This window comes from Ischnura elegans, chromosome 1, assembly GCF_921293095.1.
Source record: "Ischnura elegans chromosome 1, ioIscEleg1.1, whole genome shotgun sequence".
Lineage (NCBI taxonomy): Eukaryota > Metazoa > Arthropoda > Insecta > Odonata > Coenagrionidae > Ischnura > Ischnura elegans.
Genome location: NC_060246.1, coordinates 68,999,161 through 69,019,110, shown reverse-complemented (window position 1 = coordinate 69,019,110; position 19,950 = coordinate 68,999,161). Strand labels below are relative to the sequence as shown.

General features: G+C 36.3%; 1 protein-coding gene across 1 annotated transcript; it reads left to right on the top strand.

Moving 5' to 3' along the window:
* Positions 1 to 190: 190 nt before the first annotated feature.
* Positions 191 to 18,543, top strand: LOC124162837 (nucleoporin Nup188). Its single transcript, XM_046539510.1, has 25 exons — positions 191 to 314; positions 421 to 628; positions 884 to 1,102; positions 1,201 to 1,458; positions 2,162 to 2,301; positions 2,396 to 2,630; positions 3,033 to 3,320; positions 3,679 to 3,936; positions 4,203 to 4,351; positions 4,425 to 4,704; positions 5,525 to 5,795; positions 6,759 to 6,892; positions 9,209 to 9,367; positions 10,464 to 10,748; positions 10,864 to 11,015; positions 11,260 to 11,404; positions 11,522 to 11,784; positions 11,876 to 12,033; positions 12,119 to 12,360; positions 12,952 to 13,089; positions 13,212 to 13,487; positions 16,417 to 16,571; positions 16,654 to 16,873; positions 17,147 to 17,320; positions 18,036 to 18,543. Exons 1-25 carry the CDS (start codon positions 292 to 294, stop codon positions 18,375 to 18,377), a joined length of 5,172 nt encoding a protein of 1,723 aa, XP_046395466.1. The 5' UTR covers positions 191 to 291; the 3' UTR covers positions 18,378 to 18,543.
* The last annotated feature ends 1,407 nt before the right edge of the window (positions 18,544 to 19,950 follow it).

Sequence of the window (19,950 nt, the reverse complement as noted above, 5' to 3'; positions counted from 1 at the left end):
TCATGCATTCGTACATGTTCCGTTCCGGTCCACAAAAATCATTCACGCAAACGTACACTAACTCGTACGAGTTAATGTATCGTGTAAACGGGTCTTTACACATGTGTAAACGGGTCTTTACACATGACACTAGCCAGGGTTAGTTTAAGGTTAAATTTGAAAGCGGGAAACAAATTTCGGCGTTCGATTGTTTCGCGAACGCGCGTGTTGAATTGGTAGTGGAAAATTGACAGGGATGCGTAAAATGTGATTGTTATTGTGAATTTTTTGGAATATATAAACACAGTTGACATGGAGTTAAAGGGGGATATTGAGTAAGTTCCTTCATGTGTGAATAAGATGAAGTAATAGCCCATCAAGATGATTTTTTGTTGATTAACCGAATGTAAACTTGCTGTTTCCCACTCTTGTTGAATGCAGGCATAATAAAAAGCTATGGACCCTCATCTCTGGCACAAATTTCCCGCTATCGGGTGAGCTGGTGAGTTTAACCCTGGAAAAATCAAGAAAACATTTATTTAATGGAATCAACCATTATAAAACCCCGTCCACACAATCTGAAGCCGAACTCAAGAAACACACAGGGCAGTCAATTTTTGATTTGGTCTTAACACTCAGCAAAATGATGGTAAGTTCTAATTCTCTTTATTTTTATTTACTTTGAATGAAATTATGGTGTAGTTGGTAACAATAAGTCGTAAAATTGAATTTAATCTAATTGAAAAATCGCCGGTATATGTTGGGTAATGTTTCTTGGTTACATTTCTGGATGTGTCAAGTATGACATGTCAATAATATTATGAATTTATTTATGTGTATGTGAAACTATCCTTTTGTAGCGTGAAATTGAAATTTATAAGGGCTAATTACTTACTTTTCACAGAACCTCGATGCATTGCAAGCGTGGGACTTGTTTTGCTACTACTTGACCGAAGAATTTCGTGGTTCAGAAGATGATCTTTTAAAATTCACGTCGAACGAGAAAAAGAAGTCCCAGCTACTCATTGATATTTGGCTGTTTTACCGTAGTGAAAGAGTCTTCCTTCTACAGTGCATCAAGTTAATTGTTAGCTATTGGAATGATGCTGACCACCCGTATCATGTTTGTATTCCATTTTATATTCGATATTGGTTCCATGCCTTGATGGGCACCTCTAACCGTCTTTATCATATAATGAAAAACGGAATGTTTGGTTCCAGGAAAATTATGAGGCGTTTTTGAGTAGTTTTGATAAAAATGAGGTGAAGAAATCTCTCATTTCTCAGCTAGTAAGTGTAATCAATGAGGTTCCTCCTTCGAAAGGCCAGCATGGAAACTTCGTAACTGGTAATGTCGTCAAACGTTGGGTGTATTCCAATCTAAGAGAGCAGTTGGAGCTTACTCAAATATTAGCTATTTGTATGAATAGCTATGGATTGTCATGCAATGACTTCTTGTCTCTGCTTAAGATTTTTCAGGTAAGTTCGTAGTGATGATAATGGTTTCTGAAAATTTAAGGCAATAAATGTAATAGTATTAAGAGAAAAAATATATTGCTGGTGAATTTCAAATCAGCACTATGGTGAAATATTTTGTTGCAATAGCTGCTATAGCAATTGAATATAACTCTACCACTATTCAGTACTGCTCTAGAAATATAAGGCATGAGTCATTGATTGAAGGTGAGAGTGGCATAGTTGAATTTAAAGTGAAATACATATTCCTTTGCTCAGTATTTCCTTAAGCTTCACAAGAAATTAATTTGCTAGTTCGAAATATTGTCATAGTTATGGAGCATTTGGTGATGATCCTGTGCTGTGGCAAAACCTGGGTCCAAAAAGTAAATTTTATGTCTGAAAATGTCACCTCATGTAGAAAATGGGAATAAAATTAGGTTACAATGTGAGAATCATTATTATGGCATAAATTTTTTGTATTATTCCATCTTGTCATGAGGTTCACTAAGGGTATAATTTGATTGGGTATTGGGCTCCTTTTTAGTCTGATGAGCTTCTACTGTTGCAAAATAATATACCACTGCAATAATAAGTTATTTTAGCTCTTATTCACTGTGATGTGTGATTGGAGGTACATGTTCGCGTATGATTCTTGATCTTACTTCTTGACTCTGAATGAAGTCAGCAGTTAATTTGGGTTTTAATTTTCTCTGCAATTTTGTAGAGCCATTCCTTTGGATATGATATTGCCAATATTACTCCTACGGATGAAATGCACCTGGAAACTGCTAGAATGATAAGCTACTCCATTAACATTTTGTTACTTGGTGCAATGGATTTCAGTAGCATACTGAAGAACCCTGAGTAAGTAAATAATTATTCATTATTCTTCAATGATCATTACCTCTGTATTTTAAAGGGCTGCATTTAGAATTTGAGGGTATCATCATATTTTTAGGAGTCCTGGACTGACATTTTGGAAAGATGAAGCTGTTCTCAAGCAAATTGATGAAATTATTTGTCAGCTAAGAGTTTCCGAGCAGTATGCCCCACTCTTTCTTGGGTGGATGCTTGTTGTATATTTAAATCCTAATGAAGTACAAAATACTAGGTATCAGAAACTGGGGGAGCAAGCTCTTCAGCTACGAGTGTTCAGCTACTTGGAGAAGATGTTAAACCATACATTATTTAAGGTAAGGCTTTGTTTTGTGAAATTTTTTTATTAGAAATGAAATACTTCAGAATGTCTTCAATTTTTATTTTCAATTTTACTTCGTTTATAATTTTTGGGATAAATATTTAATGCAAGGTTGTGCCTTCCATTGAAATAAAATTTGGGAAAGGAAGTATGTTCTTATTTTAATGTATGTGATTTAATAGGATAGTTTCCTTCATCAAAGAAAACTAAAGGTACCTATTGATTGCGATTGGGTATTTGCTGAAAAATTTCCTTTGCTCAAATCTGTTACTAGGAGGAGTGTTCTGAGGGGCTGCGAAAAGTACTAGTTCAGAAAAGTTGAGATTTATTAGATTCTTCCGGGAACTATAAAATAGATGTTATTTGTAGTTTAAATATTTTCATTAATTTTTTTCAGGAAGATACTGTATTTTCAACAATAGCATTTTCCACTGTTTATCAACTCATTTCTCTTTTGGTGAACACGTTTGACAAAGATAATTTGGGTAACACTTCAGATGTTCTCAGCCTGGTGGCTTTGCTTTTGAGCAATTCAAAAATGGCTAATTGTTTTTGGGAGGATGGGATGGAGGAAGGCGTTGGTGCTCTCTACTGCCTTGCCAGAGAAATGTTTCCATTGCAGTTTGGGCCACTTGTGAAAATGGCCCAAGGTCTAGTTTCCAGCAGTCCCAGCAGTTGCAAAAGGGTGAGTGAAAATAACTATGCGAATGGTTAATTGGCAGTCTTGATTTTTTATCAAGTGTGGAAATGTCCTATTGACCTATTTAAGTGGATTTGTTTTTGGCTATGGAAACGCTAAATAAGGGTAATTTTTTAAATTGGTCATGAATTGGGACCTCAAAAAATGAACGTTAAATGTGAAGACATTTAATCTGGATCTGACTGTATTGAGATTTATTCCACTAGCATCTCTACCTTAAATTATATTATTCACATAATTTACAAGTTACATATAATGCTTGTTAGTATTCCTGTGAGTATTTATAGCACAAATAATGTTTGACAATAAATTTATGGTCCTTTAAAATTACATTTTTCCTCAGGTTTTATCAGATTTAAAACTTCTGCGGCTCTTTGCTGAACCCCTGGATAATTCTGTGGCCACTTACCTTGGAGCTGATGAAGACACTGCTATTTGGGCTCTTAATCAAAATAGGCAACCCCTTAAACACTGTAGGATAATACTTCTTGCTGGAACTAAGGGATATGCTTTAAAAGGTCCTCCTCCTACAATCCATTGGGAATGCAGCTACAGCATTTGGGATGTTCTCTACAATACGCTGAAAGAATTGCTAAATCAAGTAAGTGACTAAACATTAAAAAAATTAATTTCTGGAATTATGTCAGCTGTTGTTGGCGGAATTGGCAAGGTACTTTATTAGTGGACTGTAAACAATGTGAAATGCCTTCACCCACCCATGGGGAGCTGTACATAATGCATAGCAGTTTCTTGTTCATTCGTTGGATGATCTTTGCTATTATCTTAATATATTATTGTTTATGAGAGTGAGACAACATTATCTCTATGGCTATTAGCATTATATATTCTACCTCATTAAACTTTTAGGTTTCATTGGGCTCCACCAATGTTGAGCCTTCAACGGTGGAGAGGGGTGTTGCAACATTAAAGTTTCTCAACAAAATATTGGAAGCAGAATATATTCTTGATGAGGATATGGATAGTACAGTTGAATTGGTATTCTATCTAGTTGACAAGTAAGTATTATAGAGAACAATTTTTGTCTGTAGTTTTGTTTTGTGAGACTTTATTGAGAGTTAAATTTTACAGATTTTCTCAGGTGCCTAATGGTCCAGTTTCTGTCCTTGCATGCTGCATGGACATTTTTGCCACACTGATCCTTACTTATTTTGAGGATGTAAGCATGAAGCTAAAAAAAACTGGATTCTTACCTCATGTGAAGAATGTAAAACTGGACTTTATTAGTTACATCAATGGAGATTCTTTTGATGTTGGAATTCTAGGCTTTCAGCTTGCTCGGGAAGAGTGTGTAACTGGGCATTTTGATTTGCTGAAAGCCTATCTTCAATTTCTTGAAAACATAGTGGAGGTAAATATCTATTTTATCTATGGAAATAGGATTAGTCTTGCATATTATTATCAGGGTCATGGTTTCCTGTGTGGATATTTATTGCCTTAGGACGTACATCTTTATAACCTCCTTTTGATCTTAGCCCCTGAGACTTAACCATCGGTAGAGGGACAGATTTTTTGCAAAGAGCCATTTAAAATAGTTTATTTCAACAGTAGTTGTACTCATAGTTGTAATAAAAAAAAATATGCATTCACTGTATAAGTAACAGTTCCATGTTGTCTGTATCACAATCATTTGAACACATCTTTTAACTTAACTCAGATAGTTTGCTATTTAGGAAAATTCTGTGCTTCTTCCCATCAGCCTGACTGAATCACTGGGGCAATTAAGCCACAAGGATTGATATCAAAGCATAAATCATTTCACTTCTGTGTACGTATATTTTTTGAAACACCTGTGTTGCATTACATATTATTGTTATCTATTGTATTTATAGGTATCCTAGAATTCTTTTTACTTTGCATCTGAGAGGGTAGTCACATGATTACATATTGCCTTTCTTCTTGTTGCATAATAATTATTTTTTTGAAATTAAACTGTCCATATTCTCACTTTCCTTTGTTATAAATGCTACTTTTGTGCTATTGTGTTAAGTAAGTATTGATTGGTGGCTTTCATTATCTTGAGTTTGGTCTGTCCTTAAACTCCTACTTGCTGAACTTATTCTTATTTATTTCTAGTTCTTAAAATTGAATGAAAGGAATCGCTGTAAAACCTTGTGCTTGTTTGCATTTTACCTAACCAATATAAGATGTATCTTTTTCTCATTTGTTAGCATTCAGAAATGGATCCAACGATATTATTTGGAGGACTAATATTTGTAATTAGAGAGGTATTCCCATGTTATCTATCATGGCACTATCAAAACCCTTTGGACAGCAACTTCATTGGACGAAAGTGTCTTCTGATTTTCCATAAAATTTTGACTGTTGATTTGGCTAGCTTGGAAAGTGAGAATAATCTAATGAATACTGTGAGGAAAATGTGTGTATACAGTCTCCTTAACTGTGACTCTGGATTGACTCTACTAAGGATTGTTGCTACAGGTAATTAAGTTATTACTTTATCCTTTGTTTCCTGTTCATTATGTTTGCTCCATTGTTAGGGTTTACAATTAACCCTTTTTTGCCATTTGATATTATTTATTTTAATCCATTTTTTTGACTTTGGAAATTTTCAAGATTTTTGTATGTATATTTCACATCTGGTATTTTTAGTTGTTTTATGGGAACACTCTAACTATTTTAATGTAATAATACCCTATGGTGTATTACCTTGTGTTGCATCACATGCATCTCTACTGTTTTCACTCATTCCATGACTGAAGTATAAATGCAACATTTTCTGCACCCTTAGCTCCAAGATAAATCTTTAGCCACCATATTTAAATACCCATTAGTTGCCCTTTACTGCAGGATAACTCTAGCCCTTTAAATTTCTAATGCCCATAAGGGCACACCATGCATTGAGTGGAGCTTTTTTTCCTATACTTGAACAGGCACCCTAGCCATTTAAAGGTTAAGAGATGTACTGTTACAGAATCAATAAATACATTATGACATGCTGCACTGTTAGGTGACTTCCAGGTTTGATAACCATAGTAAGATGAAACGTGCCAAGTTTGATAGTCGTTGCTGGCCATGTTACATTCTTGATTTTAGCTAAACTGTACAAGTCAGAGAAACACTTGCAATATATATATTTGTTTGAGGTAGGCTTTAATGTTCATCTACTTTTGATAAACAAGAACCATTTTTTACTCCCGATAATATTGTATTATTTGTGCTAATTATATGCTTGTATTATTTCTTGTCTCATGAGATATTCCGCTTAGAATTTTGGTTGTTGCATTTTGCTACAATGTGATGAAAAGAGAGGTTGATGGTCCCAACAAAAAGTTTTGGTGGATCAGCCTTCTCTCTCTTGAATAAGCCTTGATATAAATTTTGCATTATCTTGGTATTTGCCTTATCTTGGTTTTGTAATACTCTTTAACATTATTATTGCAGGTGATCAGTTTATTCAGTCACTAATGGAACAACAGACTAGTTGGATTAGTGGTCAAGGTGTGGAATTTATCAACATGGTACAGTTATCCCTTTCAGTTCTCAATAGAGTTTTCATGTTGAAAGCTGCTGTTCAGGTTAGTGTTTGGAGGTTCATTACTTTCTTTTGGGCTGGGGTTTACATGCTCTTGCAGATGTCATTTCACTAGCTGATACAGGCCTGGCACATAGAAATATACATGGTAGTAGTACGTATGTATGGCAGACTCCTGATTATCCGGCTGTGGTTTATCTGGGTTGTGGATTGCCAACTGCAATGCATTATCCGTGCATGATTTTCACTCTTGCTCAATTTTTTCCGTTATCTTTATAAAAAAAATATAATCGGATGAAAAATCATTGGAATCACTGCATTAATGCTAGGATACACCGGGCTTATTATTTCCGTTAGAATCCCCTTCGTAAAACGGAAGTGATCATGCACTAGCTGCAATCACAGGAGCACTGCGTTCCTGTTTTCTAAGCCTTGCAGTGTGCAACCGTGCTCCTTGATCACAGATACACATCCCGTAGTAGTTGCAACCCGGGCAAGTTGTGCGAGACGTGACTACGTGGCGTGGTGCCTGCCAGTGTAGTTTCCGGAGTCGAGCAGTGGTTTTGAAGCATTCGTGCGAACCACATTTCTGTATCCGTGATCACACAGCCACCGATGTGTGGTTTCCGAAACCAGGCCTTACATGGAGCATTAATAATAAGAGTACAACCATGTTATCGCATCTAAAAAGATGGTGAACTGGCTATGAAAGCTCTCAATGAGTCCGGAAAGCACTCTAAAATAACAGAATAACTGTGTAAATAATAATATATTGTTTGTTTTAGGTAAATTATGAACATTGTAAGACATTAAAGTGAAAGTTTGGGTTATCCGTGTTTTCCTATTATTCGTGCCGTCTCTCCCCATCATTAGCCATTAGGATAATCGAGAGTGTGCTGTACTGATATTTGAACCAAAATTCTTTTATATGTGTTGCTCAAATTGCATGCAAAAGTCGAAATGTACATAAGCAAGCAATTGTATTGAGTTCTATCTTCCTGAGTAGCCAAAAATATGTTGTCCCGTATGTACAGAACTATTGTTTTAAACTTTGTGCTTTGGCCCAAATTGCTTCATAAATGTAAATACTTACACAGGCTATAGCACTGGCATTGGGATGTGCCTTTGGGTTGTAATTATGGGCAAGGGCATCAAGATTTACGGCTGTAGCACAAATGGAGCATTCTTAGTAGTGGAAATGCAAAGTGTTCGAAAATAAGTTACTCAAAATTACACAAATTGTGCTAGACATCACTTTTAGCATCATCTATAAAAATGGTATTAAAATGTTAAAAAAAAACTTCCATGCACTGTGTGCTGTAATATGTCATTTATTACTTTGCAAAAGCAAACAGATTAAACACTCAGGAATTTACATAAATCTGTTTATTTGGATTAGTTATAGCCGTAGAATTTTACTGTAACTTTGATGCTTTATGATAGGTAAGCCTTGCTTCTAATTATCTCAAGACGTCATCAATTTTCTGGGTGAAATTCTAAAATTTGCTGTGATTGCCTTTGAATCTGAAAGTTTGAATTTTGGATTAAAGTCATGTGAAAGCTGCCTACAAGGTATAAGCAAAACTACAAATTGTGTATAAGTTTAAATGTAAAAAGTTGAGAAATGCACGCACCCTTTTGTCTTTTGAGTTATGGATTGTGTTAATTCCATAAATTTATTGATGTAATTTTACTGACTGAAACCGGGTACATTGTAGTTACCCTTAGAGCCAATAGAATTGTCTCCAATGGTAGCAATCATGGAACTGGTCACTTTTTTCAACATTTGTACATATTCCAATACTCCATGTGTCTAGATTAAATCTTTGGCAACTGTCCTTGGATTTCTATTTCATTACATTGTGCTCATGTGCTAAAATTGACATTTTACCTAAAGCCTTTAATATTGTAACTACTGCAGGTGTTTTTTGCTCCATTTCCTAGTGTTTGATTCCTTAAAAGAAAAAAAAAATTGTTCGTCTATTGCTTCTTCCTAGTGTATATGGCCATTCCTTTGAGGATAAATACTTCACTTATGGTTGACTCATAGTTTTCCGTGGCATTGATTTGCAGTTGTCTCCATGGCTTCTGTGTTTCACTGCGTGGGATAAGTTGGTGGCGACAGTTTTACCGTTATTCCAACCATTGTCCTTAGGTTGATGAGGTTTTTGCTGGTTGGAATACGACAAAATGTCATCATCAACAAATCGCATGCATTGAAACCTAGGAGCCCTGGAGAAATCCTTTTCTTATGGCACGGTTTTTTGTATTGTTTGGGAAGTATTCTAGTTTACTTTTAATGATTTTTCAAGTACGCACATTTAATTTTTTCTTGGTGAATTTATTTTTTTCCACACAGGACAAGAAGGACCATTCATTGATAGAATTGGAAATATATGGACCCCCTTCTTGGAACAATGGTTTAAAATTAGTTCTGGTGGTAGCCTATTACATATACCATAGATTCAATCCAACCTTGCCAACATTGGCGGTGAAACTTTTGAAAAGATTTGCTAAGGTAATTATGATGTAACATGTTTCACTAATTATATTTAAAACAAATGTTTTTTTTTGTTGACAGTTATCCCTTGTTTAAGTGACAAAGGTTAAACACATTACACAATTCAAGAAATGTGCATATATGAAATTTTCAGAACCAAGGTGATTAACCAAAAAAATTAGTAGAAAATTACATTTTGCCCTCTCAATACTTATTTGAATCAATATGCCAGTACATTCGGCTTCACCATAGGACTTTGAAATCCTAGGTGTATTGAATTTTTTTTTACCCAATCACATTTTTACTTTAGTAAATAACTCTTAACATCTTTTTCTGTCTCATATTACCATGTTAATATGCTAGGAGTGCTCACTTTTTTCATGATTGTCCTTGTCAGAGCATTAATTTATGGTCTGGTTTGTGCCATATTCTACAGTGGACTCTTGTTATTACGAATTACAGTAGAACCCCGTATTTTCGTTATCGGATTTTATGTTTTCCCGCAAATTGCAAGTTTTTTTCTGGGTCCCATCATATTTCCTATCTCTGCAACGTGAATAGAACCCTGTATTTACGCCGTGTTTTTTTCGTTTTCCCGCCATGTGCATCACGACGTTGCAGACTAAAAAAAATTATTTGCCTACTAAAACAATTAATCGTGCATATCAGCCCTTATAAGCTGTCTTTTGGCTTCCTTTTGTGCATTTGTATTTATAAAATACAAGAGAGAGATACATAATGAGAACTATTTTCGGGAAGAAGTTGAATGTGGCGGGACACAACGCCACTGGCATTGGAAAGTTGAACTAGGTCATCCCATTTTCTGCCAGCGGCGAAATGATTCACGAATCCAGCTATGTGATAATTATAATGTAAGAACTCCTGAAGGAATGCGAGAAAATTTAACTATGGGGCATTCCATGGCGGTTCAACGATAGCATGCCATCCACTGGTCATGAGAAATCTTGTTACTTATAAAGATGGTTCATATAATATATGACCGTGGAGTTATGTATAAATATTTTTCATATTTATTCTGTGATGTGACTTTTATTTGTGATTGGGAAAGGAGATTTTGATGATAGTCTGCCAATTCAACGATTTTAAATTTCAGGAATTCCCTGTTTCTTTGCTTGCTTGCTTTGGAATGGAAGGGGATGTCGTTCGGGATACCTTCTTGAGAAGATTGGAATCGAAGGTGGAGGTTGTGGACTTGAAAGTTGCTATCTTAGAGTTTATCACTGCTTGCATTGAAAAACAGCCTGGTTTGACTGAGGTTTTTGTAAACATCCAACATACCTCTAGTTTCAAGAGATATAGGACAGATGAAGAGAAGAAGAGTGGGCCTCAAGGAGGTTGCCTTAATTTTGTGTGTTCAATCCTCAAAGCTACTCAAAAGGTTTGGCAATGATTTGGGTCAATGAATCTACATAAATGTTGTTGTTTGGAGTTGTGCATCGGTTTTTCATTGAAGATTGGAAATTTTAAACCGTTATGTTTCATTTATATTTTAGGATGAGCAACGCCTTAAAGGTCCTCTTTATAACTCATCTATTGACTTAATTCATGCTTTATGGATAGCCCAGAAGGAGACCATAATTACATATTTGGGGAGTAAAGATGACTTTTGGAATGACCTACTGCTGCCTCTATTTTTGCCGCCTTGGTTAGTTTTAGAGTTTAATTTTCAAGTACATACAAACAGAAAAAAATCAAGTTTTGAATAATGTGCTCCAGATTAAATATTGGGATGAATGATTGGTAGACCTGTTCTATGATTGGTGATATGTCTTTGTCTTAAATTATATTTGTTAAAAATTGGTTGAATATTTCAATGTAGGTATTTGCCATTGAGCAATATTTATGGGAATCACTATCCCTTCTTTCTGTGTCATTTGATTTTATTGCAGTTCGAATTCAAGGGCCTGTGCACTGATATTCAACATTCTGAGCCTTGAGCTATTCATGAAAGGTGCTCTTATTTCGAAAAATCTTGAAGGCCTTCTAAAAAAATTTTTCTCCGAGGAAGAATCACATTTTCTGGATTGGTCCAAGGTATTGTACTTCTAAAATTTAATAATTTTTACCTTCTAATATACTACCTGTTTAATCTATTGTTTAGTAGTAAGTAAATGAATTATTGTAACTTAGCACCCTTTTATCCCTCCTTAGTTCATCGTATCTTCATTGGACAAAGAAATTACTCAAGGCAGGAAGGCATCTGAGGTGTCCAATGAAATCACTATACTTACATCCTGGAAAAATTTCATTACCATTGTGCTTAATCAGTCATTTTCTTTGAGTAAGCAGCAGATTGAGAGCACCTATCAAGTGATTGTGGGCACATTATTCACTCTCCTAGATCAGATGAGTGATATGAAAGCAATTGTGCTGCTGTCAGAGTTTTATTTACTCATTTTAAAAACTTTCAAGGAGTAAGTTGAGAATTGATTTCTTACTATCATTTTATTTTCATAATATCAGTGAGTAATGTGCTTAATAATTTCTTCTTTTGATGTGTTTCAGGAAATGTTTTTGTTCTAAACGTACTGCTGTTGAGGACCTCAGTAACTTACTTTATCGAGTATCCACAGCATATGAACAACTGCACCCTCGTGCACAAGATGCTGTTTTGGCCACTGCCATGATTTCATTGGATTTTTTGTCGGAAGAAATTGTGAAAGGTGTGTGAGGGTGAATTTGTGTTTGCCTCTACAAAATGGATCTTGTGGAAGAGATCGAAACTCCAATGTCCTCTCAATATTTCAGATGAAGCTTCCTTGGAATCTTTAATTCTGGCAATTTCAAATGCTATTAGTGTGGAATCACTGAGTGTTCTGAAAGAGGCAGCAGATGGAAAGGTTTCCAGGACATCTCACAGTGCAGCAGCCTCTGTCACATTGCTTCACAAATTATTGAAAATAGTCAAGAGTAACAACAATTGGGTTGGAGTGTTTAAAAGCACAAAAATTGACAATCAGCTACTCATTTCTACATCTTATTGCTTACAGGTATGTATGCCTGTAAATTAATGTTCTAACACAGGAGAAATTTATTAAGTTCTGCTAGGGTTGTAAGCTCCCCCGGTTGAAGAACTTGGGGTTATTTAATTATTTTCATAACTGTAGTTTTATTTAGTTTTTGAAGTAATACATGGACGATCTTTTGTAAGTTGATTCAACTTAAACTTTAATGTGTATTGCTATCTATTGCTGAAATCCATGCTGTACACTGTTGGCCTTTTTCTGCACCTGTGTACTATGTGTATGTATGGCAAAAGCCTCTTTCAGAAGCCTGGCAAACTTGGCAATGATTAAGAGGTTATTTTACATATTTTCATGTAGAGGTGGTGATTGATAATTTTTGCAGGTTCATGAAAAACTAAGTGCTCTGCATGCCTATGAAGGCACAGTAATGGTCAATTTGTTGAAATTTCTCATGTTCTTGGAACAAACAATGGTGTGAGGCGTAGCTAGATGGCCGTTGAAATTTTATTTATAAATTTTCAAATAGAATATCTGAATTGTACGTGTTCATGGTAAAATTTGATTTCGGGAAAATTTTTAATTGTTCCTAACATTTATATAATTATCTTTTTTCAGACTCAATCAAATTACAAATTTGTCAGTAGTGTTTTCCACCTTTTTTGCTTTCTTGTTGATACTCCTGTGGGAAAGTCATTGGTGATGCAAAACATTGGGTCTTATCTGTGGTTACCATTAATGACTTGCAAGGAAAATGTGAGTATTCATGCATACTAAAAGCAGTGTATAAAGTGCATATTTATCTTTACCCTGAACAAATCTAGAACCCCTTAAATTTTAATTCATTGATCCTCATCGCATATATTCATTCATTACAGGCTCAAGAAGATAAAAGTCAATGGAGCAAGATTTACAACCTTGGGATTAAGCTTTGTGCATGGTTTTTGCATGTTCACCAAAATACATTTATGAATTCTGCCTTTGATTTCATTCTTTTCAATCACAATCATCTTATGAGTTCTCTGGGCATGCTGCGTTTTAATCAGTATGAAGAAACTTTGGATACAGTTTATGAAACATTATGTTTGCTAAATGAATTAGCAAAATTTTATCATATTCATCTCACAGAGAAGCAAACATTGAAAAGTTTAATCGTAAGTTGATGATATCTTATTAATATTAATTTTATGACTAGGGACATGCAAAAGGTGGGGTTATTTTATAGCCAAAAGTGGTGTTATTTTTCTACAAAAGCGATGTTATTTTGCCCTGAAATCGGTGTTATTTTAATGGCAAAATAATTTATGTTGATTGAGAGCCATCCTTCCAGTGGCCCACCCATTGCCCTAAATTTAGGATATTATTGATCGGGAATAATTAAAGCAATAATATACATGGAGTATTGACTGAATTAACCTATTTTACATATTTATCCTTCGCGTATACATATATCTAGCTTACATAGAGAGAAATTACTTTTAAATGTCTGTAATTTCAAATGAAATATTGCTATTGTGATCAAGTTGTCATCTTTTACATTTGTTCTCTTATCTGTTAACACAGTGCTATAGCAGGAAAGAAATCTTTCTCAGTCCATGTTTGCAGAAGGGATCCAAATTGCTTATAGGCACTTAGATGCAAACGATGTCTCAGACATTTTAGCTCCTGGATTGCTTTAATTACATCCACTGAACCCCGGGAATTTTGCTTTTGTAGTAATTTCTGTAATCCTCCCAACCCCAACATCAAATTCTCTGTCTCCATTGATTCCGGGCCATGAATTTTTTTGTTTTTAAGTCAGGGTTCATGTCTGTAGACGGAACTTCTTGGGGATCAAAAACTGAGATCTTTTGAAATACCTATTTTTCTGCTTAGGTCTTCTACCATAAGAGAACTAAGTTTGGTTGATGCTTTTTCAGCCATCTGCATAGGAATTGACTTTACAGCAGCTGCTTTAGAGGTTTTCATGTTTTGCAGATTTAATAATAAGTGGTTTTATCTAAAAAAGTACTCTTATGAATTTTCTTGAGGCTCTTTTTTAACTTCCTTAACTCTTTCAAAGTGGTGGAGTTCTCTCGTTATCATGAATGTGGGACTGCGCTCCATGAGACTCTTTGGTCCCCTCTGTATGGAGCATTTATGTTGGACATCTGTTAAGAAAGGTCTTGCAGATAATCAAACACTCTCAACACCAACCTTTTCTGATCCTTCCTAGTGGGTATTTTGCATTATCTTGGACTCTGAGGGTAGTTGGTCTCCCTCCTTTCGTGGTTTACAGCCCTACCAGCGGCATTGGTTCGCTGTCAACTCATGCTTTGTTTATGTGAATTAGCTATATGGATGATTGTTGCTTGCACATAAATTGCAGACTTCCAATTGAATTCCTCGATTTATTCTGAGAATTTTAAAATTTTGAATGAAGCTCTACCGTCAGCATTAACGAATTTAATGCATTAACAATTTCCATGTTGATTTTATACTGAAATCGAGATATAAGTTAATATTTATGGTAGAATTTCGTTTAAAAATTGTAAACTCTGCCAAAAGACAAAGAATTCAATTCTTCGTTTATATTTTTTGAGAAAGAACCATGTATTTATTTCGCAAACTAACTGAATGAACAATTGTATGATTGCGGTCCCTTGCCGCAAAGAGGGGTAATAATAATAAGAGACGAGGGTCTAGGTTCATGCTTCCGGATTTCGGCAGTTACAGATTTTGCCAGTCCATGGTGTTGGCCTGTGTTGGGTCCCGAAACTAAGACTTTGCGAACCCACGAATGTCATAAAAGGAGGAGAGCAAGGAAACGTATTTTCGGCATTAGGCCTGCGTAGGAAAATCTCAGACGAAAAATTTCGCCTTTCGTCTCCCGGGTCAAGAAACGTCCTGCCGCATATTTTCGTCATTAGCAGCGAAAGGGTTATCTCTTTATAGAATGTGAGTATTTGGATAGTTTGAACCCTCCAGTAATTTTATTAAGTCAACCATCAGATTCCCATGGCATTTTGGCGACTTAGTAGAATGCGGTTTAGACATCCTCCGGACAAACAAGTCTCCTTATTTCCTCGAGTGTGTTTCTTTGTGGAAATCATGAATTTTCTCCAATTCATGGGCGATTTTCACCAACTCAGACGCGAATTTCATAATTTTTTTCCTTCTACTCTGCATGAAATTGTTTTTCGAGGCGTATATTTAAGCCGTAATTTTTTCACGGCATTGGCCGCTCGCCGACGCGACTAATTTCCGCGGCCGCCGGCCGCCGTTCCCGCCACAGCGCCGTGAAATCCAGAGAGTCGCCTTGTCGGAAAGTGGCCTGAATTTTACGGCGCTGTGCCGGGAACGGCGGCCGGCGATAAGTCGTTTTGGCTTAAAGCTGCCACAATGTTGCTCCGCGTGTATTTCACGGAATAGACGGCGCACAGCCACTTTTTGCCGCTTTCAGGCTTTTGCTTTGCTCCGGCCGTCGTCAACGGCACGGCACTGTGCTTTCAAATAACCATTGGTCTCAATGCATGTCTTCAAGCGAGTCGAATCGCGCAGTTGACGGCACGGCGTTGTTGACGGTCAGCAAGGCAAGGTTCAATCCAGCCCGGCGGTGCGCCGTTTATGGCGTGAAATACACATCGTGCTATCTTGAGGCTGCTTTCGAACGCGGCGACTTTTCGCCGGCCGCCGTACACGGCACGGTTCCTTGAAATTCAGGCCACTTTCAAACGAGACATCTCACGGTGCTGTGCCGTGAACGGCGGCCCATGGAAATTCGTCGCGTCGAAAAGCGGCCAATGCAGGGAAAATATTACGGCTTAAATGTACGCCTCGAAAAAAAATTTCGTGGGAGGAGCATGAGCAGAAGGAAAAAATGGTGAAAATCGCGTCTGAGTTAGTGAAAATCGCCCATGAATTGGAGAAAATCGCAATTAACTCGAAATTCGCGTATTCGCGGGAAAACCCCGGAAATCGCGTATTTCGCGGGAAAATCCCGGAATTCGCGTTAAAAGTCGCGTTATCGCATTTGCGACTTTTGCATGTCCCTATTTATGACTAACTTCAGTCCATTTTAAAAATGTGATGATTTTTTTTCAGAAAGGTTTAATTGTCACCCTGCATGCAAGTATAATTGCTCTGCAGGACCCAAAAGGGCTGAAAACCACTGAATTGGTGGTCTATGATTCAGATGCAGAGGTAAAACATTCCTCTGAGCGAGAATTATCCACTGAGCAAGTAAAAACTATACACAGGTATACAGATGGATGTGGACTTATGGGTAAAACATTTTTTGTCGTTTGTGTTCATTGATCTATTCATGAATTTTATTTGTAGGTTGTTTGAGATCAAAAGCCTTTGTTTACACACATTAATGAGGATGACTCCAAGCCTTGAATATTTGCTCACTGATTCGGAAGATAATCTTTCTAGCTGGGAACCAGTTGTTGATCTAACTGGTGAAAAGACTTTCAGTAACAGTCTAATTTCAGTGCCCAATTTAACATATGGGACTTTATTATCTTCAGCATCTATATATTGTGATGAAATATCAAAGGTGAGTGCCTTTATGACGTGAATACCTGAATGACAGTCAATTTTTATAACCAGTAAGTGTTTGAAAATTATCACATCATTTAAATACCTCAAATAAATACTGAAAGGTTTATTTTAGTGGATTTCATGTGCCTTACTTATAAAGTTCTGCCACACACACATTGATTTAAGGCAATATTTAAACCGACTTCTCAAGAAAATGAGTGGTGATTAATTTTAGACTTAACCTCATAACTCACCAAAATACTAATTTTAATCCTAAAATTTTTTGCAGCAAGAAAAATTGTTGACCAAGTCATCTTCTGACCTCGCCCATTATGATGTGGTATGCTTTGGTTTCGAGTTATTGATCTCATTCCTTCTCAGTCAAGCAGCTGTTATCGCTGCAAATTTAAATCTAACCTGTGTGGAAAGATCACATCTCCGTCAAGAGCTGGCAAGAGAAATAGTAAGCATTTATTGTATTTTGTACGCATTTTCTGAAGAAAAAGTTGATCCCCTTTCATGTTCAATATTTTGAAGCACATGAAGTCAATCTGCAAATTTGTTAGTGTGCATGTGCTTGTAGTGTCTGGTTTGGTTGAGTAATACTTAGGAGCATATCCCAGAACCAGACTCAATCTTGAGTCCTCCCTCGACCTTGTTGGTTCAGATCTCAAACTCAAGTTGTGTTTGAGTGAGATATAGTATTTAAATAAAAAAATCTTAAATACTCAACACACTTGAGCTAGAGTTATTCTGCTACTGTATAGTGGTAAAATTGAGGAAGTATTTTTTCTATTCGTTCATTGTATAGCTCTCATCAAAAATTGAACTTGAGTATAATATCACATGTGAAGGTATTTTAATGAGAAATATTTCATTTTAAAAACATGAGGTGGTGGTGGCAGGTATATGGGAACTTGGGGATTCAATTAATCAAGTGTGGAGTATAGTCTGAGTGAGCTTTTGGACTAAAGTGAGGTCTTGTTCTAGACTTTGGTAATGTTCTGGAGTACGGCCCTTAGACTTTGCTTATTCATGAATAGATTGCTTTGATGTTCAGTACCTTATTTTTCCAATTTAATGTTACAATATATTACTCTAATGCAGTGGAAGATGAGAAGTATGATCCCATTTAAGGTACTAAAACAGTAATATTCATGAATTTTTTTTTTGTTTAGCTGGAGCATGTTCATGCTGCCCAAAAGTGTGTTCATGAGAAGTCAAGAGGATCAGGAAGTGTAACTCCTGGCAAGGAGAGAACTCCAGTGGGGCCACCAAAGCCATTTGTTGCCCGAAGATTACTCTCGTCTGGTGCCGAAAAAACTCAGCCTTCCTCTCCTAGTCAAGATAAATCGTCACCCATGTTTTCCACTCCCAAGCAGAGAACTCAACCTGAAAGTAGTGGTCTCCAATCAAGTGCTGGTGTTCCTCGAGCACCTGGCAGTTCAGAGATTAGCGTTGAATTGCCAGATTTAGAATTTTACTCTTTCATAACACACGTTCTTAAATCTTTTCGATGACCCAAATTCAGTTCATTATTCAAGTGCCTCCTTGGAAGTGTAGTTTAAGGTGGACACTTAAGCAATAATTTTTGGCTAGTTCCAGAAACTATTGCTGTGGACTCAAAAATATAATGTGCGATGTTTGAGTTTGATGTGTGCAAAAATAAAGTATTTCTCATATTTTATTTTTCTCGTATTCTATAGAATGATTTTTTGAAGAAATTGGTGTAAGCAATGAAGTACAGTGTTTGAAGTTTATTGGAATTGTGCACCCTTCATATTCTCTGTCCTATTGAGTGGAAATAATCAAGTTCGCTGTTTGAAGTTACTTGGGAAGAAAACAATTGTGCATGCCTAATCTTTACCGACTTATTGAGTGGAAGCACAGTTTTAATTTTCCCTGGGCATCACTACAAGTCTTCATGTAGACATCAGACAGGTAAGACCTTTTCTTTTATCTTATACTTCAGATTCTTGTTGGGGCTTGAAAGTATATCTAGGGAATCATTTCATCAATATGCAACTTGTTGCAGACAAAGAATAAAATTTAATTTCTACTTAAAGTTACAGAAATTTTTTCCTATCATAAAATGCTTTGTAATTTCCGTATCATTCACATTGCATTCTATCACCAGTCAACACTGCTTGGTTAATTTTGAAATTTCCCCTCCGTTCTGAATTTCAAAAGGAGCTTGTTCACCAATGTTTCTAATAGGGTGGTTTTCTATTATTTTTTATTGCCTAAATCGAAAGATTATTACTCCTGGAGTAGGTATTTCACGCTTTTAGATTTTTAAATGACGATATCTATTTTTCGCGACCAAATGAAAATGAAAATTTTCGAGTGCGCGAAAAAGTGACGGCTAAGTATGAATGCAGGGAAAACTCCGTGTGACGTCGTTCTGGTTCCTGCTGCCGCAAGTGAGGTGACCTTGGGGCGAAGCTTTGAGCACTGATACGATGCAGGATGCTAGCAGGTAGCACTTGGCTTAAATAAGGATTATTAATACCTTATCAAACGAAGGAAATTTTCCGACCATAGGCAGTATTAATAGGTGATTATTAAGAGATGTTTCCTTGAGCACTTTACCTGATGCATGCATTGGTAATCTCAGATGATGTAAAACTCCTATCTATTCGTATAGAAACTAGGTCCCTGTGACGTCACGTGGAGTGGCATCACATGGGCGCCAATCTGGCCTTTTTCAAATGAGGTTAAAATTGACCATTGCCATTCATCTAAACTGGGATTTCTAAAACCAAATAATTAGTAAGTGTATTATGAATACACTAATGGTGCGTAACAAATCGCAATATATGCCTTTCGTTTTCTTTGATGAAGGAAACTACCCTATTGTCGAAAGCGAAAGTATTTTTCCGTTTTCCGATTCCTCACGTACTTCTCGAGCTATTTGCGACTAAATATCGACTGCGCGTCGTTGAATCCTGCGGAGCGGGGTCGTCGTTGTTTATTTACTCTCCGAGCGCTTCCTTCTTTCATTATGTAGGTCTCTTTGGACTAGCTAAAGAGCTGAAACTAACGACGCCCCATCATAAGAAAAATGGCGTTAACTTGATTATCAACTCGTCA

Bases quoted from the DNA above. Each gene is read 5' to 3' on its own strand.
- LOC124162837 (XM_046539510.1), top strand. From the start codon at position 292: ATGGAGTTAAAGGGGGATATTGA. The intron at 2,631-3,032 runs GTAAGGCTTTGT...AATTTTTTTCAG, and splicing joins TAAACCATACATTATTTAAG to GAAGATACTGTATTTTCAAC. The intron at 16,572-16,653 runs GTATACAGATGG...TTTTATTTGTAG, and splicing joins CAAGTAAAAACTATACACAG to GTTGTTTGAGATCAAAAGCC.